Raw genomic sequence first — 24,897 nt, 5'->3', positions numbered from 1 at the left:
CCCTACAGGAAAATATGAAGAAGATCTGGAAGTCAAGTGTGACCTGTCATGGTGGTACGGTGGTGTCTCGCAGCTCCATGCTGTTCTGGGTTCAAGTATTGGCCTGATAACAGTCTCTGGAGTTTGCATGTTTCGCCCATGCAGTGTCCCCTTCTTGTTATACAGCATCCAGTCTCAGCGAGTGGATTTAATTGGGCTTATTTTAACACTGATTAAAAGAAAAAGACTCACTAGGGCTCCCACCCAGGGGTGCTCTTAGAGCATCTTGGGAGAGGGCCAGCCAGAATTACAAGGGTGGAATTCACCTGTTAGCAAAAGTAGAGCTACATCACCTATTAAAAGTATTCACACCCCTGGAAGTTTTACCATTTCCTTATTATCCTTGGCATCCAACATTAATTTACAGTGAATTTAATTTGGATTTTTTGACACCAGTCCACAGAAAAAGACACTGTAATGTCAAAGTGAACTCTGATCCTTTGGTGTCAGAACTCCAAATTAAATCCACAGTGAACTAATGTTGGATAACAGTAAAATGGGAAAACTTCCAAGGGGTTGAATACTTTTTAATTGGCAATGTAGCTCTGCTTTTACTAACAAGTGAATTCCACCCTTGTCATTTTGGCTGCCCCCCTCCCATGATGCTCTAAGTGTGCCAAGCTGGGGTGGGGAGGAAGTCCTTGTCTGGAGGATTGGCTGGACAGAATATTTTAACTTCACTAAGTGTAAAGGACAGAGGATCAAACTTTCACCAGCTGCAGCTTGTGGAATTGGCAGGATTAAAAGTTAATTTTGTAATATCGATCGCCTTTGGAGACCCAATTACTTTTCTTTTCTCGCTTGTGTAATCGGGATCTGACCTAATCCTGGATCTCGACTCCATTTGGGATTCCTGCGCTGCCATGGCCGCAAGGTAATGATGTTCTACTGCTGTGCCTTTTTTGATTTCTTGTGGCTGATGTGACTTGGTGGAAACCATTAGCAGCCTCCAGCCAACTGGTAGTGGGGAGGAGAAGAATGTCTTGGTTATCTGGGAATCCAAGGGTGGGTATTACCACAGAAGCCCCGAGTGAGTGAGTGTGTGTTTGTTCAAGAGTGTGTGCAGCGCTAGACTCGTGTCCCATTTGGAGTGGATTCCTACCACTGAGACTGCAGTGTTCTGAAAATGTATGAGTGGGTGGCATCCCATCCAGGGCTTGAACTTAATGCCCCAGTAACCCTCACAGTGGATACAGAAATTATTCAGAATCCATCACATTGTGTACTCTTGCAGTTATTTGCCTAATGCCGTTATACATTTGAGATATAATTGGTTACCTTTTGGGTTTTTTTTCCAATTGAAGAAGGTGAATAGACTGGCTCATGGTCACAGTGTTATTAGCAGGATTTGAACCCACAAACATCCAAGGCCTTAACCACTACGCCACACTCCCTTTACTGTGCTGTACATTTCATTTTTCAATGGGTAAATTTGAGATTTTTCCTATTACCACAAATCCAGAATAGAAATCAACTCAGTCCCTGAGTGAACTGGGTTAAAAGGCCAAAACTGAAGACAATGATGATGAGCAAAAGTCATGGAAAGCCTCCTCTCTAACTGTGAGAAGAGAGAGCCTAAATGGCTTATTCTGGTGGTCCCACACATTCAGATAAGAGAACATACAGATGAATAAGTAAAGCTAAGTGCATTATGATGTCAACGTTAAAAAGAATAAAAAAGAGTCCCATACTAGCCTTGGTCATCGGTGTCATGGTACACTCTGTTTGCCGTCAATTCACGGAATTGGAGAAGGGTGGGCGATATCTGAAAAATGAGTGTTTTAAATAAATAAGTCAGGATCACATTTACAAATAACTCCATCTGCTTGACATTCTTGAGCACAACAAGCTTGAGGGAGGCCCATCATGGGAAGAGCAGGGTTCTCTGTGACGAGATTAATGAAATAACAAGGCAACAATTTTAAGTAAGTTAGTTTCATTTGTGTAACACGCCCAAGAAATAGTTATGGCCTGTAGAAAGCGTCACACAACCCTCAAACTCTCATCACAACTTTGCCAAAATAATTTCGGTGCAAACGCAATATCTTTATTTATGGAGACATTTCATTAGTTTCTTCCATTTTAATTGTCTGCAACTAAAGCACACTTTGTTCTCCTCCTCTTTTCCCAGGGAAGCCTCGCTCTGATACAATTGTTATGTTTCTAAATATTCCAATTTTAAAAATATTGTACAACATTTTCAATTTTGGATATTTACAACCTTGAGTTGCCAGGACAGTAAATCAGGGAGAATCCAGAAAACTGCCTATGAACTGAATTACAAATACAATGCAATGTAACTGTAAAAAACAACCAAGAGCTGTAATATATATATATATATACACACACATACAGGGTGGTCCAGATCTAATTATGCAGATCCAGATATTCTGGATGACTTTGATTTATGCGGGGATGATTCCAGTTTGGTGTGAAAACGATTCTTCATGTCGCCAGTTTGCGCACTTCTCGATGGTTCGGGATTTTTCATCATCAAGCCCTTCCGTGAGAACCCTAAATCCAAAGAGGACTGTTTCATTTATGTTAGGTAGAATGCCCAGAGGGGACTGGGCGGTATCATGGTCTGGAATCCCTACAGATTTTATTTTTCTCCAGCCGTCTGGAGTTTTTTTGTTTTTCTGTCCCCTGGCCATTGAACCTTACTCTTATTCGATGTTAATGTTGATTTATTTTTTTATAATTATGTCTTTCATTTTTCTATTCTTTAATATGTAAAGCACTTTGAGCTACTGTTTGTATGAAAATGTGCTATATAAATAAATGTTGTTGTTGTTTTTCGGGTGATTTTCTATGTAATTAACTTAAGTTATAGTGTAATGAAAATTGCATAATTAGATCTGGTCCACCCTATACATGGACAAGAAGACGCTGTGCACTCAAGCCCAGCCATATACTGTAATTGTTTTTTATAGTAATTACCAACAATTTCACAGGATCTTATTGGCCCACATTTTCTCCAGTTATTTACTGTAAATTCTTTGCTGTGTGAAGAACAGCCAATAACGTATTGTTCTCTTTTACTGCTAGTCCATTGATGTCTTCAAATGCCAATGAATAATCTGATTTTACAGAAGAGTCTTCCCTTACAGCAGGTTATGTTTGTTCCTAACACACATTGTGCTCTTCAATGATACATCACACATTTAAATGTTTAATGGGGGGCTTCTCAGAAGATGTCTCGGCCATAGAGAATTTATCGAAATCAGATGCCTGCTCTCTGTCAGACCCGGATAAAGACTTCAGCTCTAGTAGCCAATTTTAAAAAGTTAGTGTTAAATTCACACAAGTGTCTGCTTAATTTGAATATAATATTCATTTCACTTACTGTAGTTACTTTGGTATAATCTTTTACTCTGTAAAGCAGCATGTAAATTAACTTTTGTAGCAATTCCTGTAAAATCAGAGTGCTAATTAAGCCAGGTAGAAGCATGGACTGTTAGATTAGCTTACAAGCAGAACATCACCATACAAATGTTTTATAAAGATCTGAACATTTGAAAGTATAGAGAGAAGTGAAACAAGATAAGGAAGCCTTAAACAGAACTTTCTTTAAACAATAACTTTTCCTTTATTGTATTGTCAATTTTTGTGAACTGTTTTGCTTTGAATTTTGCTAAAAAGACACTTGGACTATGGAATTACTTGAATACGTGTCACACTTTTGCCCAAATTGTTTTATGATATAAGCTGAAGCTGCAGAACGTTTGGGAACTTTGGACAAATGCAGCTAGAACATCTGCTCTCTGTAGTTCAGAATCCCCGCCCCTGCTTTGAGCTCCGCCTTCGTGATGCATTGGATTGGTTTAGAAAAGTGACACTCGGAGAGCTCTCTAATTGTTCCTGCCCACTCTTAAGCCAGCGTCATTCGTGGTTGTCTCCAAACACTAGGCAGCAGGGGTTCTTGGCCAAGGTTGAGGATTTCTGTTACAAAAAGGTTGGAGGTCACTGTCAGCAAAGGAAAATTCTGACATGGGTAGGTGAATGACAGAGTGCCTCCTGCAATGACCTGGTGCCACATTGTAGGATAATGCCCTGAATTACATTAAATGGATTGGTTGGTTGGATGGATGGATTGCTAAAAAGTGTGCAAAGCCTGCATTCGGCCTGTGCAGTGTGGCCAGCAGCAACTTAATGAGTGAAGCCCCTGTCCTCCTGTCTGTGTGACTGATGCTTTGTCGAGGGAGTAATCGACGACACACTTGTCAGTTGCTTCATTTCCTTTTACTAAAGTTATATTTACATAGCGGTAACTTATGGCTGCCATGTGTGCCGTGAGCGTCTGTAAAAGGGGTAATAATTCACTATGCTAATAGCTGCAAATCTTTATACTGCACGGTGGAATTACTTTCCTTCCAGTTGTGTTCAGTTGGCATTAATAAGACCATTATTCTGAAATTTGTGCAGAAGTGGAGAACTCGCTTAGCATATCATTAGGCCCGTTAGAGACTTCCCAATAGAACCTTAATATTAAAGACCTGACAGGCGGAATGCTGAGTGTTTGCCGGCATTGTGTGCGCCGGGCCCCCCACTGCTGTTTTCAGACACATCTCAGTGTATTTTTCTTTTTCCATTAAAGATGATTATTCCCTTTCCATTTGTTGTTTCCTTGTTTATTGCTGTGAAACTCGCATTTAAAAGGCACACCTTACTAGATAAGGGTTTGTGTTATGGGCACTCACCTTAAGGCTCAACCTTAAATTCTCACCTCCATTGCTTGTTACCACTCGACTTTATTCCTAAACACTTGGATTTATCATGTATTGATTTTTTTTGTTTTTGTGAGTTGGTCTGCTAAATAAACACTTGGGATAATAACAGCAGCATCTCTGAGTGTTCGGGAGAGGGGTGCCAACAAGCTAAAGGGTTTGAGTCACGGATTTCTTTAAATGTGCAGAAAGAAACTGACTGTAAATAATAAAGTATATCTTAACTGGAATATTAGGGCAGCACAGTAACACAGCCTTTAAGTGATCTGCTCAGGGTCACACCGGGAGTTGATGAGGAAATTAAACCAGCAATCTTGTGGGCATTTCCCTAGCCATAGTGTCACACTGCCACAGTCTAACAGTGTTTGCACGGGCTTGCTGGGGTTGTCTTTGGTTCCATCCCTTAGTGAAAATACATGCAGTTCACAGCAATGGGAGGCTCTCAGCTGACCCTTTTTTAATGAGTGTGGGGACTGGCCTCCTCTTCATGGTTGGTATCTTCTTCCTAACTACTGCTGGTGTGATAGACGCTGGCCCCGAAATGATATACAGTGGATTCAGAAAATACTCGGCACCCTTTACATTCTACAACCCCACTGGATGAGTAAGTGATAAATACGAGCTGTATACTATGAGCAAAAAACTCATTTCATATAGCGCCTTTCACTTTGAGTATTATGACGAAGCACATTACAAAGTAAACCAGAAGAGAGCATTGGTGTGAATGAGGGGGCTATTATTTGAGTTGCACACTGAAATAGCATATGCCATTAAAGGTTTACCGCACAAAATTCCTGTCATGATCATAAAGTGTTTGGTCCCCTTCACTTTCTGCACACTTTATTGTGTTATACATTTAATTTCCATCTAAAAATTAACTGAACTGAAATAAATATCTGTCTGTCTGTCTGGCACAGAGCACCTTTCATCAGTCTTTCAATTAGAGTGGATTCAGAAATTATTCAGATGCCTTCACTTTCTGCACACTTTGAGCTGTAGATTTAATTTGAAATGGATAAAGTTACCATTTGTGACCATCAATCTACACTCAATAACCCACAATGACAGAAAACGTCAGCCTTGTTGCTCTTCTCTGGACTTTATCTAGTGCTGCTTTGTCCTTTTTGTAGCCTGGAGACCCAAACTGCACACAGGACTCCAGGTGAGGTCTCACCAGTGTGTTATAAAGACCTGAGCAGAACCTCCTGTGACTTGTACTGCACACATCAAGGCGCTATATAACCGGACATTCTGTTAGCCTTCTTAATGGCCTCTGAACACTGTCTGGCAGTTGACAGTGACAAGTCCCACTACGACTCCCTGGTCCTTCTTATGAGATGGATTTTCAATTTTCAGACCTCCCATTGTGTGTTTAGTTGTCACATTTTTACTTCCTATGTGTAATTCTTTACATGTACTGACATTAAACTTCATCTGCCACACATCTGCCCAAACCTGTGCATGCTGTCCAAGTCCCTCTGTGATTCTTAGTTATCTGCCAATCCACATACCTTGGTATCATAAAACATACCCAACTTGTTATGTATATCACAATCTCCTTTCTGCTTCTATGTTTTTAATACATTTTAAAAACTCCTGTATTCACTTTGTCATTTTAGAATATTGAGTGTAGCTTGATGAGTAAAAAAATAAGAATTTAAATCATTTTAGCCTGCAACATAACAATATGTGAGGAAAATGAAGGGGTCTGAAGGCTTCCTGAAGTCTTCTGCCAACTACTCAATAATCATTTTTGTAATCATTGCTGGGCCCCAAGCAAGGCTTATGAACCCTGAACACTTCGACGGGGATCACCCCCATAAAATGACAGACTGTGATTTAAAGACGTGGAAACCCACCAATGCTCCTTAAAGTGGTCTTAACAGGTTTGTGTGAAATTGATATTGTATAAATTAAAAGAAAAAAATCTCATTAGGTCTCCAATTGACGCTGACGAGGAATGGCTATATTGTCTAAATAAAGAATATTTATCTTCGTGTAAGTTACAGTAATATGCAGCTTGGTTAAAATTTAATTAGACTTAATTAGCATAAAGCATACCAAGAAATAAATGGCTAACGTAGCGTTTACTTTTTCATTTACCATTAACAGTGTTTGTAGCACTCTGCAAGGCAAACCCGTCTATTACACTGCAGCTGTTGAAGGCTTAGCTGACAAACATGGCAAGTTGGGAAAATATTCATTTGTAAGGGAGTCAGAGGTTTCAAGGCCAGTGTCGAGTGACATGTTCAAATTATTGGGCTGTGCTAAGCCCTTCAAGGAAGAACGGTTGGGGCAACAGTGAGGGTGGCAGATGTGGTGTCACTTTGACCCCTACATTCATACATGATAACTCTGTGGGGCACCGTGAAGCCCGGCATTAAGTTTTACTAGTGAAATTCACACCGATGATGACTGTGTGAGGGATTTGAACTCATGACATTGATTATATTATATTATATTATATTATATTATATTATATTATATTATATTATATTATATTATATTATATTATATTATAGTGAAACCCCCATTTATTAAAATGGACACAAAAGTAAAAAAGTAAGTTTGGTATGCTAGTCCTTCCATCCCTCTTTCTTTGTGTGTCTTGTTGCCTTTGTTCATCAGACATTGCTGTCCCCCTTGTGGACATTGGACAACATTACACCCAGACATGAACACCAGGAGATTTATCATTGTATATATTACTACCCACTGTACCTGTCAAAGACAGGTAATAGCAAATATTTTTTTAATTATTCTATCTTTTGTCCTGCATATATGCTTAGCTCCTTTTCTCTGTTTGTGCATGTGTGAATGTTTCTTAAGCAGTGCTCCAGCTCTCGAGCATGTTCCAGTACAGCCTGCTTCTCAGACTCTGTGATTATTTTTGAAGCAACCTCCTGTCCAGTTTTATACTTGATGTCTTTGAAGGCAACTCTCTGAACGTGCACCTGTACTCCTTGTCATGCATCTCACACTTGCACTTCCCTTTTTCATCGCATCACCAAAGCCAAACTGACCAATTAGATTGCTCAGAGGGACTAAACACACAGACCTTAGAGTTATATTATATATTATATTATATTATATTATATTGCCCAGGAGCTTTCATGTCTGCCTGCTGCTCAATTGCTCTGTCTTAAGCGCCTTCCACAATGTGCCTGATGCTTAGCAGATGTTGCTGCTCTTCTTTTTCCTTCTTTTTTATTAGAGTTCTTTGACACATTTGATGATCAAAAAACACAAAACATACTTTGGATTATGAACCCACATGTACCATGTCCTGAGGGATTATCAATAGATGGACTTACAGGACTGTGGTTCTATTATAATAAACTGTTTTGACAACCAGTTTGTTGCAACCTAATTTTTTTTGAATTTCCAGATCGGTGTGTGTCGGGATCTTTTGTGATTATTCTTTTTCTGTCTTCATTACGTAATTGCATTTTTGCCTTAAGAAACACGTGACCAATCACACAACAGATAGACCATCCAGGGTCACGGGGGTCTGCTGGAGCCAATCCCAGCCAACACAGGGCACAAGGCAGGAATCCAATCCTGGGCAGGGTGCCAACCCACCGCAGGACACACACACACAAACACACCCACACACCAGGCACACACTAGGGCCAATTTAGGATCGCCAATCCACCTAACCTGCATGTCTTTGGACTGTGGGAGGAAACCGGAGTGCCCGGAGGAAACCCACCCAGACATGGGGAGAACATGCAAACTCCACGCAGGGAGGACCCGGGAAGCGAACCCGGGTCTCCTAATTGTGAGGAAGCAGCGCTACCACTGCACCACCGTGCCGCCCATATTATATTATATTACTTTGGCGCCCAACCCCCTGGTACCTTTGGTACCTCGATCTTCAGCTAACTCAATCACTAAATACAAACATTGGTGTTATGAATAGATAATTTTTTAAAATAATTTGCTCCTGTGAAAGAAAGTTTACTCAATCAAAAATAAAAACCACGACTTTCTTGATATTAAAAACCACGACTTTCTTGATATTTCAGTTTATAATTTAAAAACGGAATAAGAATCTGAAAATCTAACAACATCACATTAAAGTTTGATAAATTCTGAAAAGAGTGATACCAAACATATATAACATGACATAAAAATGTCACATAAAATCGTTCCACAAAATTGTTGCAGTTTTAGGCTTAGGATTTTATATATAGAGAGTAGATATTATATTATATTATATTATATGATATTGCCAGGGTATGCTCCAGTCTCCCGAGCCCCTGAATTGGATTAACCCAGACCAGAATCCTTTATTGAATGGTGCCCACACAGAGAGCCTCGTGGCCAGATGGTGTAACCAGTCCGGTGACACTCCCAGTGACAGCCACGTCACGGGGAGGATGGACTGCCAACGCTCCCAGATGCCTCCACTTGCTTTGCCATGATCATTGGCTGTCCTTGCTCCTTGTCTGGTGACTTTGCACTTTCCTCACTGGCTCATTTACCACTTGTTGACTGACTTAACCCCATCTTCATGTACCTATAACATACAGTAGGTGCCCATTTTATCAAAGAGGGCATCAGCGACTGTCGATTTGATTTGCAAACCAGGTTTTTCAATACGGTGTCGTCACTGCTTTGGCTTCTGGTGTGCCTGGAGAGGTTCGCAAGCCGAAGTGCTGCAGACTAATCAAGAAAGAAAAGCGGCTGCATAATTAAGGTGGCCATCCGCAGCTGGCGCTGACGAGGCAGTTAATGAAACAATTAGTGCCAGGGCATAATAGTCTTGTGATCATAAAGTGCAGGACATTTGCACCTCGGCTAATCATGGAGATGCTTAGGCGATATTCTTGGTGGGCAGACAGAGAGATGACCAGTTTTAATGCTCTGCACTGAGGAAGTGTCTTGCCCCCTTCCTTCCACTTTTCTCCTTTACCTTGCGTCCTTGTCCACTCCAAGTATTTGCTGCATTTTTAATCGAATGGCTGCAGTTTCAGTAACTTTTTTAACTTTCATCTGAGCTAATCAGAAAAGCCACCTGCCAAAGCTATGCTTTCATCAGACTAACTGCCTGATCCCAATCAGAAGGCGTGAAGGCCAGCAAGGATGCCGGACAGTGCCAGCAATGGAAGCCATGGTTACTGGCGAGTGTAATGTGTTTGCTTTCTTCCTCGTTTATTTCTTTCTTTTTTCCCCTTCAGTAAACATGGATGTTGGCTGAGCTGCTTTGGATGCCGGCAGGTGATTAAATCAATGTAACCTAATTCTCAGTTGCAGCTGCCACCTTCAGCGCTGAGCATGGCTTGAAATCAGCGTTGGCAGCTTGGAGGAACATCCATGCTCATTGACGTGTGTCAGTGTAACGCAGATGCAGGCAGAGAGTGGCTTCTCCTGATGGATTCATGGTCTCTGCTCTGGTACAATGCACACCGTAATGCCAGTGGTGGCCTGCCATGATCCAGCACACTACTTAGGTCCCGGCATCACAATTCCTGACTCTTTATCCAATCTGAAAAAGATCATCAGTGGTGAGCGAAACAGGCTGGTCTTGATGCAATTAATGTTCTCTATAAAACGTGACACTAAAATTTGTTTTTGCCAGCGTTTTTGTGAGATTTTGTGGAGAATGGAAAATAAGAAATACTGCTCCCTAAAGCCTCATTTATGTTCTGCGTAGAAATAATCAGGTGGGAGATGGGAATGAATGAGACCAAAACAATTTTAAGCCAGAGATCTGTTGTATCTTTCACAAAAGCCCATAGAGAACCCAGCGTTTGTTGTCCACAGTCAAAGCTCAACATCAGTACACTAAACGTCAAAGAACTGCACTCCTTAACTGTCGCTGCGGTACCTTCCATCACCAGAAAACCTGCAAAGGTGGGAGTCTTAGGGAAGACCCACTGGGCAAACAGTTTGGGAAGAAACGTAGGCCCATATCTCAAGGGAGACACAGTGGGCGGCACAACAAAGTCCTCACTGCGCTCTTGCCCTCTCTTCGTCTCCGTGATTTTCCTTCCCTTTGTCTTTTCCTCGTTTTTGTTTCACTTAGACTTTTTTATTTATAGCCCTGTGAGCGTAGGTGCTTCCCTAACAAGCCATTAATGACAGATAGCTGTGCCGTTTGCGCTCATGCACGTGAACGAGCAATCAGCCGTTTTTCTCTCCATTAAGCACTGCACGACTGTTCGGCTTTCCTCCCACTACACACCTACACTCACGGAGTCTGAGCCGCACTGTTCTTAAAAATCTGCACCTGCTCTGATCCGCCATGGTCCCCTGACATGCTTGTTTCATACACTCTGGACAACAGGCCACCACATAATGGCAACAAAGACACAAAGTGACAGCACTTGTGAAAAACAGAATGGTGTCACAAAAGACACAGAAATAATTTAACAACTTTCAAACTAACTCAGATCCTGGATTTGAAGTCCTTGATGCAAAACGTTTACTGTATGTAGCACTCCAAGGAGACACAAGAAAACTGAAATGCTAATTGTTTCAACGTTTCTCCAGATTTGTCTCTGACCTCATGGCTTGGTTTTGGCTCCCCTGTGGAACCATCCAGAGCAGGGGTGGGCAGTGCCAGTCCTGGAGGGCTGCAGTGGCTGCAGGTTTTGGTTCCAATCCAATTATTGCTGATGAAGCACTTAGTGCTTAAGGGACATTTTGATGCTTCATTTTAGTGGTCTCGCTTGTGAAGGACCCCCACCATTAATTGTTTATTTCACTCTTAGACAGCTGCGTACATTAATTGTTTTTAATGGCTCCTTATTAGTAATAATACAATACAGTTTATTTTTGTAGAGCCCAAAATCACACAAGAAGTGCCGCAATGGGCTTTAACAGACCCTGCCTCTTGACAGCCCCCCAGCCTTGACTCTCTAAGAAGACAAAAGAAAAACTCCCAAAGAAAAACCCTTGTAGGGGGAAAAAATGGAAGAAACCTCCAGAATGGCAGTTCAAAGAGAGACCCCTTTCCTGGTAGGTTGGGCATGCAGTGGGTGTCAAAAAGAAGGGGGTCAATATAGTACAATACTCAGAACAGAACAAATCCTCAATACGGTATAAAAATTAAAAAATGTACAAGTATGGAGCAGAATTTAACACTAGATGATATCACATAATAGGATTTGGATTTCTTTAGAGTCACAGATGACAAAGGAGCCGGCAGTTCTCCATTGAACTTGTTTCCATTTACACCTGTGTGGCTTCATCCTGCACCATTTAGTTTAATAAAACAATGAAGAGAAAAATGTGTCAGACTGAAGATGATCTGGTTTAGGCTTCAAATCATTTGAATAATATCCTTGGAAAGGAAAATAAAAATCTACAATATAAGAACCTGACATTGCAGACTATCTTCTTTTGGCTGCTCCCGTTCGGGGTCGCCACAGCGGATCATCGTCTTCCATATCTTCCTGTCCTCTGCCTCTTGTTCTGTCACACTCATCACCTGCATGTCCTCTCTCACCACATCCATAAACGTTTGCTTAGGCATTGCAGACTGTCAAGCTATAAAATTCAGTAAGAGTCTGTGACTGGCAAGGATTGGTTTCTAATTACGCAATTGGGTTGGAATGAAAACCTGCAGCCACTGCGGCCCTCCAGGACTGACGTTGCCCACCCCTGATCTACAGACCACTGAGTGCTGCTCCTAATCAGGTGCACTCAATTATCTGAGCACAGGTGGACTCCAGACAAGGTGGAGAAACATCTCAATGATGATGAATAGAATGGGATGCACCCTGGGCCAAAACCAAGGGCCTAAATACTTGTGGCAGTGGGATATTTCAGGTTTTTCTTTTAAATAACAGGATTTTAAGAATATGTTTTTTAGCTCTTTGTGAATTCTGAGGTACTGAGTGTTGCATGACGTGGGGGAAAATAAATGATTTTAGCACAAGGCTGCAACATAAGAAAATGTATAAACAGTGCCATCAGTTTATTTATCAGTTTAGCCATTTTCACTTTAACATAATGCGACTTCAGAGTCAGTGGCAGGGGGCCATATCAAAACTTTTTCTGCTCTTGCTACTGGAGAGCGAAGCTGACAGACTTTGTATTGTAGTTTGCTCTTTGAAGCGCCTGCCCTGGAAAATCAATCTCCATTTCTTTCCTCTTTATCACATTCACAGTTTAGCACTCAAATTCAGGTTGCAATGTCCTCCTGCAGGCGGCTGCAGGGCATTTTTTTAAAAATAAATAAATGCATTAGCTACTGTGCCAGTGCAGAAGGACGAGGCGCATATGAAAAGGGAATGTAATTGTTTCCAATGTGAGAGCTATTTTAGGGCTGGCCGGTGACTGAAATGCTTAGTGGAGATTTCCAGTTGCCAGCTGCAGACCAAGGACCAGAGTCGTTTTTATACAATTAGCAAAATTCCACTGTTTCTGATTAATTTGCAGGCTTACATGACTTTGGCAGAAAAGAAATGTTTTACTCTACTTTTTCTTTTTACTAATGGCCTAATTTTGCGTATTTCATGACCCATAATCATTGCAGAGTTGTCCGATTATCATACTGTTCTCCTGTATATCGCTATGTTGGAGAAGAGCCCTTGTTGCTTCTCCTCTTGGACAACTGCTGCAAAACGTCGTCAATTGGTCCCTTTGAAGAATCTCCTATAAATGACGTATTGGGGGTTTGTTATAGCCACGCAGGCAGCAAAGCGTTCCGCAAACTGTCCACAACCCTTTCTAATTCACATCATTTGTAGTCAAGACTTGTTCAAAAACTAGTCCTCCAGACTTTCTGCAATTGCTCTTTCTCTGGCTCAAGTGTTTCTTTTCTGTTTAATGAACTTTTCAATTTTTTTTTCTCAAATATCTATATGTATAAAATGCTAAGGGCTATTTCTGTCATGCGATTATTTGTGAACCACTGACTTTAGAACCTTCATTTTGGGCCTAATGAAAAGTTTATGATGTGACGTGTGCTGATGACTCAAAGTGACTTCCAGCAACCTCCATGAAGTTATCAGCGGTTGTGTCTTTGAGGAGGTGACATGGCAGAAAGAAAAAGAACTACAGCAACATCTGTTGAGCCTGAAGCACATTGTTGAGGCCACTCATATGAAGAAGACGATGAACGGCGGTGCCATCTGCTGAGCATTAAGTGTAGGAAAGAGAATGAATGCGTGGCAGAGACTGACAAGTGTCTGTACACACTGACCTGTGCTACACAACCCGAGGACCAGAAAAAAGAACCCCTCCGGCAGTGATGTCTGCTACCGGCAAACACAGAGATCCTCGAACACTCATGACTTCTGCCCATATTCAGACATTGCTATTACCTCCTTATGCCAATGTTTCCAAAGCTACATTGATGAGGTGCTCACTTTGGAGTGGTATTTTTTACTACTGAAAACAAATGTGTGTGGCCAAGATGGACATGTCCAGTGTGCTGTATATGAACCACCTTTATTTGAGGACCAGAGATCTGTGTGTTGGCTAATTTTTTATATTTTGTTATTAATTCTATAATTGTGGTGTTCTCTCAGTGTTTTATATATACTGTATGTTTGTGTTATTAATATTTTGCTTTTTTTTATTACATTACGATTATATGCAGTTTTATTTGCCTGATCTTCTGATGGTGGAGCCCAAGTGGGCGAGGCCACCTGATTATGCAGCTGGGGGGCTGCACTCAGCATTATAAATGGAGAGGCTACTGTTCATACAGCAACTTCATCTTAAACCAAACACCCAGAAATTAATCTGTTATACCTGCATTTTTATCACTCTTTAAATTAATATTGTTTTTTATCAGTATGCTGCTGTTGGAGTATGTGAATTTCACCTTGGGATTAATAAAGTATCTATCTATCTATCTATCTATCTATCTATCTATCTATCTATCTATCTATCTATCTATCTATCTATCTATCTATCTATGATTTGAATTTTTGCATTTCCTGGATATTGACCCTTGCATTTTCATTTTAAGGTATTGTCTTCCATTTTCAATATTTGGATTTGTATGCCTTATAAAGAAAGCCTAATTTTGCCATATTTTCCTGCCTTGACTTTTGTGCCTCTTGTTGAATTCTTTGCCATCATTACTCAATGAACTTTGTTTTTGTTTGGTCAGAGAGTTTTTCCTTCTGCATACAAGTACCATTAGATATCTGGGAACATTTGGAATGTTTGTAGCCTTGGCCACAGGTGCATCCCAGGACTTGAGGACGTGTCATACTCTGAAAGATGAAGAATTAAAGCTGTATAGCCTTGAGCAGGAGACTGCAGGGGCATCTTCAAGGGCATCCATACAGGAGATCCTCCCAAATTCTTACTTTGTTTCTCATTTCTGGCTATGTCTCATGTTCTTCTTTACATTTTTGTTAGTTCCATCTCTAACATCACACACTGAAGGATCTGCTCTCCAGCACCACCATACAGTATGTAGACTGAGGGTGGTCCTTCAGCTGTGACATCAGGCTGGCCCTGCCTCTTGGTGGTCTGTCCACAAAACGCAAGGAACAGAAGAAAAAATAGAAGAACAATACATAGCTACTAAATAATAGATAAACAGAACAAATGTAAAACAATACATAATTACAATAATAATTATTTAAAACAAACAAGGCACGCCCTGAGTCTAACATAACACTATTGCTGATCTCTGAAGAACATGCAAATCAACATCTCTCTCGATTTCAGAGTGTCAATAGCAGCTCATAAAAAATTGACCCTGAAACGCTGAATGAAATTTACGCCTGTTGTTAATCTTGTGAGAAGCAAAGGGGTTTGAATGCTGACTTTAAACAGTTATGTGCCGATATTTGAGCTGTCCATATTACTGCCAGTGTGTCCTGACATTGTTTTTTTTTTTTTTGCTTGTGTGCAGGCGGGGTACAGGAACAACCCAGCAGTGGAGCAGATCATTCATGGGCTCAAAGGGGTGGTCCACCATGGTGAGTCAGATGCTTCAGATTTTCTGCTTTCCGGGCTTTCCCTTCACCCTCTAAAGCCATCAGTGTGCAGGATTTATTCTCCACAAATACACCCTTTTTTGATTTTTTATGATGACACACTGGGTGCAGGTCTCACTCTCCGGTTCTTGTTCATTTGTTATCAGTGGCATGATGGTTGGATGGATTCTTTTTTGAGTGATGTGTCCCCTTTTTGTGGTATCTGAGTTCCTTAGAGATCTTGGATATTTGGTGTTTTGCCCTGTGCCAGAGAGGCAGATGTTCAGTTCAGAAGGGGTGTCCCATGAGGCTTTAGTTTCCTGTTTATGATGTGCACTGATTTTATGTAACAATATTTTACCAATAAAGCATAGCATGTGGTTTACACGTTTTGCATGTATAAACAGAAAACTTACATGTGGATTATGCGACACAGTGTAATGCAAGGTTTTTTCTTTTTTTCTGTGGATATTTGCCTTTGTTCATCACAGGTCACAATTGGCCTCTTTTAAGTTATAAACTGTTTTAATCTCTGTTCTGCAAGAAAACATTAAAAATATATATTTCTTGGCAACAACTACAAACTACACAGAATAAGAAACCAATAAAATTATAAATCTTGGGGGGAGTATTCCTTTAAATAAAGAAAAAATCGAAAGTAAAAGGACAGAAAGCCAGCCGTCTAAACCCAAAACTTAATCCTAACTTGTATTTTTTTTTTTTTTTGCTTTTGAAATCCACAAACTCTGACAATGAAGGGATTTGTACAACTTGACCTATAATAGCATGAGTCTGTGACCCCAGACACTACCTGTGGTAACCAATCTGCACAACGGGCAAATCTAATGAGTAACAAACATGGCGTCACAAAATAATTATAACAACTTTAAAACAACTACATATATAAAAAAAAACAAGCAAACTGAGGAATTCAACCCCAAAACAAGAGGAAAGCCGTCATAATAACACCAAATAAATAATCACAACACAATCATTCGGTGCCAGTGAAAGATAACAGAGTAGTGATCCTGATTTCCACTTTTTTGGTTTTCTTAAAACAATCTTTTGTGCAGTAGTTACTGTATATCTACGCACATTTTGGAGTTACGACTTTTAGCATGTTTATATTGAAATTTTAACTTTTGGTTAATGCTTTAGGCTGTGAAAATTTTGATTTTTGTCTCTCTGGCTTTTGACCCACCCTTTATTTATTTATTTTTTTTCTTCATAGGAATGGAAGTTTGGTTATGGGGTCAAAAATTCACTATCAGGTTAAGTTCAGATTCTGATTCTGCAGATGTCGAGAATAATTCATTTTAGCTATTATTTTTTTTGCTTCCGGCAATTATTTCATAGCGGCTTATGTGATTCTTCTGATTTTGCTGGTTGATTCTTTGCTGCTTACATAAAAAAGAATAAATGGATTGTTAGTTTTCAAGGTGTGCAGTGTCACAGGATTTAGACAGCAGGGAAAATGCACAGGTGGGCATGTTGTGTTGAATTGGAGGAAAGCCACACATTTGTCATGTGAGGACGAGGGTGGGATTCATGAAGGTCTGATCTTTGAAGCGTGCTTTTCCTCCGAGGGCCTGCTATTTCTACTGATGACTAATCCTTTCAAATATAATAACATGTTTTGCTTTGTTTACCCCCTTCTGTGCCCCCTACTGTTTGCAACTTGAAGCAGACCCTGACCACTACAACATGCAGCATTCTGTCCCCCGGGTGACCAAGAAGCAAAACGCTTTGCTTGCTGAATTCACACTAGTGGCTTTCATTAACCCCGGCTGACCCTCTTCCTTTGACAGTTTAAGCATCTCAATTGAATTTTGCTTCAGCTCTCCTTCCAGGCCTAACGGTTTCACTCCCAGCGCTGATCTGATTTCCTCTTCAGCTTCTGTCCTCTCGACACTCGTGTGCGATTTTCAAAACACTCATTTCCATGCCTTCACCATAGACCTCTTCTCATGAAGCTCCTCTCCCTACTCTTTCTACTCACTTTTTCCATCCTCCATTTTTTTTCTGATTACACCTTTTTATAATTTAAAGTTATCTTCTGCAGGGAATTATTATTTTGTCATAGTGCTTTCAGAAAATATTCAGACCCTTCACGTTTTTCACATTTCATGAACTTGCAGGGGTTATGAAGTAGGAGTCCCAGCACATGTACAGTACATCCTAAAAGAATTTTCAAAAACATTTACTAGAGAGGGAAATCCCATCACAAACCCTGGCTAGACACAAAAATGGCCTTGTAGAATCTTTATAAAATAAAAGTTAAATATCAAAATGCTCTTCAGTAACAATGATACTCCATGGAGCACAAAAGCAGAAGGATTTGACCAAAGCAATAAGGCAGTCCCATGCAACCAGAGCCTCAATACAGAAAGACAAAAACAAAGTGAAAACAAAGAGCATAAGAACTCACCACTCCATAGTACATTCAAAATGAACCTCCAGTAACAGTGGGAGATCCTGCAGATTTATAGGGCAGAGGGCAGTGCCTGGGAGTGATTAGCTGGAGCATAATGCAGGCAAAGAAAATAAAGCAGATAATTTAGCAAATGTATCATTAATTTTGAGTTGTTGAGCTTGGTTGAACAAAAAAGACAATAAATAAGACCTTGAACCCCAGCCCTGAGATATTGTGCCCAAGAAATTCAAATTCATTTTTTCCCTCTTCAAACTCTTCAGTATCCCAGAATGGCGAAGCGAAAACAGGATTCTATACCCCTTACTCTGTACTTAGCTGAAGGCCCTTCCACTTCAGCAATTCCGTCCTGCAGTTTTTATGCTTCTGTAGTGACGAGCTTCACACTCCTGGACTTGGAGGTTTTTCCGCCATTCTTCTCTGCTGATCCTCTCAAGTTCTGTCAGGCTGGATGGAGGCCATTGGTGGACAGTTTTTTTTTCAGGTTTAGGGTTCAAGACTGGGCTTTGGCTGGGCCCTTTAAGGACATCCCCAGAGTTGAATTTAAGCTTTTGTCTTGTGAAAGGGTGAACCTTCAGTCAATCCTGAGGTCCAGAGTTCTCTGAAGGAGATTTTCATTAAGGATATCTATATCTTGGTACTGTGATCTGTTCAGCTTTCCCTTGAGCCTGTCTAGTCTACCAGTCCCTGATGCTGCCACCACCATGTGTCACTGTTGGAACGGTATTGCAAAGGTAATTAATAGGGCCTGGTTCCCTCCAGACGTAATGCTTAGAATGGAGGCCAAACAGTTCAAACTTGGTTTCATCATCCCATAATCTTGTTTGTCATGCTCTGAGAGTCCTGAAGGTGTCTTTTTGCAAACTCCAGGCAGGCTTCCCTGTGTCTTTTACTGAGCAGAAGCTCCTGTCCAAAACGGTTGAGTGTTGCAGTGATGGTTGACCTTCTGGAAATTTCTCCCATCTCCATTCAGCCATCAAGTTCTTATGCACCTGTCTTACCAAGGCCCATATCCCCAACCCCCCCAACACCAATTGCTCAGTTTGGATGGGTGGCCAATTCTAAGAACCGCTGTGGTAGTTCCAAACTTCATTCATTCTAGAATTATGGAGGCCTTCAATGCTGCAGAAGATTTCTTGTAACCTTCCCCAGATCTCTGCGTCGACACAATCCCGTCTCTAATATCTGCAGACAATTCCTCCGACTTCATGGATTGGTGTTTACTCAACTGTAGGACCTTTTTAAACAATTTCAATTTACTTTTGTATAGCGCTCTTCACTGATTGCTGGCACAGAGCCCTGTGAAGAATGCTGAACGACAAGTATAGATTATACTAATTACTAAATACAGAACTGGTACGCTTATAAATGCAGATTTATTAAAAAAAATACACACACACACAGGGATCAAGGCAGAAACTGAATAAGCATAAATTGAAACCAAACAATTTCTGTCTATTAATTCAATGATGAACTATGGGCAGTTGACAACGGTGGAGATTAAATTTGTAAAAGAGTAAGTCAAACATAAAGTCTCAGTCCTGGAGACCTCATTCACTCCCTGCTGGTCATACATTAGTGGAGCCTGTGCTGGTCGTCCCGTCTAATGAAGAGGACCTTTCTGTCCGATGATTCCAACACTCCTTTATCCGAGATGACATTCAATACGTAGGAGAGCAGCCTGGCATTTGAGCAGTGGCACCAAGTGTCACATCAGGATACCAAGAAGAAGAAACAGGACAGAGGAAGGTTAGCAATGATTTATGAGTATTGTGTTATTTATATTTCTGTACAATTGACCAGCAAAGAGAAATGCAGTTTGCACAGCCAATCAGTAGCTCTAGTCAGGGTATGCAGACTAAAGTCAGGAAACTTCAGCCTGAGACTAAGAGGGCATCTCTTATATTAACAGGTAGATCATTCCACAACTTAGGGCCCCAGTGACTAAAAGCTTGACCTCCTGCTGTTATTTTATTAACACTTGGACTCTTAATCAGGCCGATATCTTGAGATCTCAATTTGCAAAAAGCTCAGATAAGCAAGCAGGACCTTGGCCATTTAAGGCTTCATATGTTAAAAGAAGGATTTTGAAATCTGCATTAAACTTAACTGGGAGCCAGTGTAAGGATTTGAGAACTGAAGTGACATGTTTGTATTTTCTGGTTCATATAGTAATTCTTGCAGCAGCATTCTGAATTAGCTGAGCGCTGTATAAAGAACGACTTGAACAGCCAGTGAATAACACATTGCAGTTATAGATGAGGGTGCGCCCTTACTGACTGTGTGCAATCGATTGAATTGGCTGCCGGTAGACTCCAAATGATGATCGATAGAATGAGATGCACCTGAACAATTATGTACCTTTTGATTTTTATGTGTCTCTAGTTGGATTAACACAGTATTAGATGCATCCTGTTATTTTTGTTTTTTAATGTTGAGAAGGAAAGAGAGGAATGGCAGATGTCCACCTGCTGTGCATCAGTGAGGGTAGCTCGGTACGCTGCATTTAATCTCTCATAAAATGATTTTTATTTGCTAACCCGTTGCCCGTTGTCATAAACATGCATATATTTTTGTTTAAATAAAAGCTCCCTGCTGCTAGAAACCAGTAACATTGTGAGAGCATTTCTTGTCTTTGAATCGCAGACATTTTCGATTTTCACCTCTTTGTTCTGTCTGAGGGTGTGCTAATTAAGACAATAAAATAGCAGTGGAGGTCACTCTCTAATACACGGGGTTGCTTCACGTCAGTGACGTTGTCTTTCTTAGCAGGTCATACGTGTTCTGAATGACTTTGTTTTGACCTTTTTTGCCCCTTTTCGGCAATTAATTAATGAACTGATATCGATGGGTTCCATGATGTTAATCACTGCTTTGTTTTCCTGTCTGTTTTGTCATTATGTAATTTGTAAAATTTTGTTGTTATATTTACCTGTGAACTTGTTACAGCCCTCAGAGCACTGATCAAAAACAATGTTCAAATATTCAATTCATTTTGTGTTCTACTGGTCTAGTTTTACATACTTGCAAGAAACTGCAAAAGGAAAAATGAGCAGGAGAATCGTAATCCAAGAATGGACAAAGGCCACAACCAGGAGAAATCACCATCAGTCATCATAACCAAAATGGAAACGAGAAGCTGAGTTCAAAAAACAAGAGCAGAGATGCAAAATCTGGGACATTCAATTGCAACAAATTGTTCAAGATCTAACTTGTTAGACCCAGCCAAATTATCGCACAGTTGGCGTGCACAAAGAATTTTCTGTTCTATATGGCAACTATGTGGTACCTCAAGTAGATTTTTTTTTCCCCAAATAGAAATTTTCAAAGACCTCTGTAGTGAAGAGAGAGGCATCATCATTGATGGCGAGAAACTTGCTTACCTGCGGTTCGCTGTGGATATTGTGATCACCACCCATAGATCCAAGGATGCAGAATGGTGTCTACGTGATCTTAACCAAGCAAGTGAAGCAGTGGACCTGGGGATCACCACAAATACAAACGCAGTTCGTGTGCCACTCTTTCTGTCCCTACAGAGAGACTAGAGATGGACTTGATTAAAGACATTGGTTGATGCATCAACCTTGGCCAAGTGATTACCACCATACACACTTGACCAAGAGAGATCATACTGAAAAACTGCAGCAGGGCTTACTATTGACTGCATAAAAAAAAAAAAGTCAAAGCAAACTTTATTGTCATCTCAATCATATACAAGTATACAGAGAGATGAAATTATGAAGCTCAGGGTCCACAGTGTAACAACATGAAATGCAAATAATAAATTAAAAATAGAATTAAAATTCAAATTTTAAATTAAAACACAAACAAGACACGACATTGTGCAAAGACAAGACAGAGAAGTAGCAGCAATATTGACGTGTAGTTAGCAATATGAACATTGATGCAGTGTATGGTATTTGCAATCTAGATACATACGTTTAGTCAATAGATATGTAATATAATACAGAGATTATCAGCGTATGATAATAGTTGTTTAAGACGTGTAAAAATCAAAGCATGAGTGGTGGCTCAGAGGCTAAGGATCTGTGCTGATACCCATGAGGTTGCAGGTTCAATTCCCCATTACTGCCAAAAGAGATCCTACTCTGCCAGCCACTTGAGGAAGGCCCTTAACCTGCAATTACTCCAGGGGCGCTGTACAATGGTTAACCCTACACTCTGACCCCAAAGGGTATACAAAAACTAACAAATTCCTAATACAAGAAATTTTATAAGGTGAGATAAAGAACAAAAGAAAAGAGCAAATATGTTTAATGCCATGGTTTAACCATCAACGTTGCATGGCAGTGAGGTATGGAATCTATGCAAAATGGACGCTGAAAAGCTTCAAGTCTCACCCAGCATGCGATGAAGTGACAGACTCTGAAAGTATCCCTTAAATAAATTAAATCTAAAGTGAAGAAATTTGGCGTATAACTGGTTTCAAAGGAGTCAACATGCTGGTGTCAAAACGAATGTACACATGGAAGCAATTTGTAAGTTACTGTAGTCCGTAAAAATGTACTGAGTCTGAGAAAACATAAATTGTAACGTGCTAAATTTTCCAATTTCACATGAACTGATTCGATTATTTTTTCTTCTGGATTTTTGATAAAAATCCAGCCTTTAAACCCAAACTTGAGTGCCAAAAAGTAACCTGATGAATCGAGATGGCAGTGATGAAATGCCTTGGATTACGTATGTTACGTGCTTTCAGTCAACATAGTAAATATACGAGTCTAATTACAAATTGAGAATATGAGTCAGTGGTATCAGAAATTGAGGAGTCAGAGTTGGAACTGGAGACAAATTTTTGTGTACTGACTCCACAATCCCGCACATAGGCAGGACATGTGACACACATGTCTGACAAGAGTGACATTCTGGTGTCCCTACAAATTCATGTACCCAGTTGATAGACCTCCAATGAGACGGCGATTTGGACTATGGAAGAGGTCAGTCTGTCTGGGTTAGAACATCATAACAAAGGATTGATTAACATGTCAACATCAGTTGGCCTCCTACCATTCGGTTCTGAATCCATCCGAATGAAAATGAGGATCAAAGTCTTCACTCCAGCCAGAGTTTACACCGTTCTCCCTCTGGAGAGACATACTTCAAGGTTTTTGGGACCTTTCTCTTTGAATTTTAAAAAGGCAGACGTCTCTTCTGATGCCTTGAAAGCAGGCTTGCCTTGGGGTGGCCTCACCCCTTCCTGATTTTTGGCTGCCAGAGCCATTGTAACAGTAACCTCTCTGGATCTTGCCTGACTGCACAGCGAATGATGCTGGTGGGTAGTATGTGTAAGTCAGCAGGGCCATGACCGATGGGATTTAAGCTGTATCCTCATGCTCCGCTTTAGAGTTTTTATTTGTACAGGCTTGAATAAAAGCTTTCGGTTTGTAACAAAAACGTTGATCACATCCAGCTTCAGGGCAAATTAAAAATAAAATAAAGAAAGTGAGAAAGTGCAGTTTGCTCGGTGCCAGCTGTCTGTAATGCAGCAATCCGTTCTGGCCTGAGAACTAGAGAAACTCATTCCGATGGGGGCCACCAACCACTATTTGATGGGAATGATTTTCAATTACCTTTTGAGATGGAAAGAAATTGAACTGGTGACTCCGTTGTGAAAGGCTTTTTATATCCTTGCTAATCCATTGAGCTGGCAAAGCATCTTGCTTTTTTGTTGCTTTAATAGTGTGGCTTTAACACAATGGATGTAGAATTTAAAGAGTGTTTTTCCTCGGCGTGTAATGATAGGTCTGCCGTGGCTAATTAATAACCAAAAGCATGACACGCTCTGCAATGTCTTTTTTTTTGTTGTTTATTTTCCAATTTGAAGCATAGTTGGCCGTATTATGATGCACATTAACGTGGGCAATCTGTCTGCCGGCTGCCTCTCCCTCTGTCTCTGTATCTGCTGTCTTGGCTGCCACAGCAGCGTCATCACTTGAGGCCTGAGGTGCTTCTCTTCTCCTCATCTGTACTCCAACAGGGTGGCCTTTGAGAAAGCGGGCAGAGTGAATGAACATGTGGACGTACGTCATTCTGATAAAAGCATCTGAGGTGAACATCAGCTCCGCCGGCCTCCAGCCGCCATTCGAAAACAGAGACGCTGAGGGCGGCCCTCTTCCTGCGGAAGGCAGTGGTCTCCACCCGGCTTTGATGTTTCTTTTACTTTGTTTGCATTTTCTCTGTTCAAGAACAATTTTATAATGAAAAAAAGAAGAAGAAGAATAAACAAAGACGCCTGTGTGCGCAGAATTTTTCTTAACAAAGGTAGTATGGTGGCATTAGGAACTCAAATTATTTTGTCCTTGTCAAGTAAAAAAAAAAAACCAAACTAATTATCTACGTCATAAGCTGGCAGTTTGCACGTGCTCATGGATATAGACTGGGGGATCCAGCCAGGTCTCCCGTTATTTTGGTTATACAAGCACCCGACTGCTATGTTCTGAGATCTTTAAATATGTTTAATGTGTTTTTCTCACATCGTTTTGAGTGATCTGGCACTGGTTTCACATTTTCTTTGGAGGTCCTGGTCCTGTATTTATCAAACGTCTCAAAATTACTCCTAGAAATTTCACTAAAAGTCTGTCTGACTAGGATCACAATTTGTCCTACCTTAGACCAGGACATGAGAAGCAGCTGCAAAGCGTCCTATACCCACTCTCAGAAAAGAGTAGGAGTCCACATTTGAGAATGACTGACATCACCATTTTAAGGCCCCCCTTGCCACAAACTGACACTGACAATAATGATGTGTAGCTTTTGGATACTAACGCTGAGGCTTCACCACAAA

At 40.6% G+C, this 24,897-nt stretch overlaps 1 protein-coding gene across 1 annotated transcript in view; it reads left to right on the top strand.

Moving 5' to 3' along the window:
- ptprga (protein tyrosine phosphatase receptor type Ga) overlaps positions 1-24,897 on the top strand; it is a 399,554-nt gene that overhangs the window by 258,597 nt on the left and 116,060 nt on the right. The window contains exon 6 of the mRNA XM_039770749.1: positions 15,598-15,664. Within this exon, the coding sequence (XP_039626683.1) occupies positions 15,598-15,664 (67 nt within the window). The remainder of the gene's footprint in view (positions 1-15,597; positions 15,665-24,897) is intronic.

Source organism: Polypterus senegalus, chromosome 12 (genome assembly GCF_016835505.1).
Source record: "Polypterus senegalus isolate Bchr_013 chromosome 12, ASM1683550v1, whole genome shotgun sequence".
Lineage (NCBI taxonomy): Eukaryota > Metazoa > Chordata > Cladistia > Polypteriformes > Polypteridae > Polypterus > Polypterus senegalus.
Note: the sequence above shows the minus strand (reverse complement) of the source record. Positions and strands in the feature narration are given on the sequence as shown.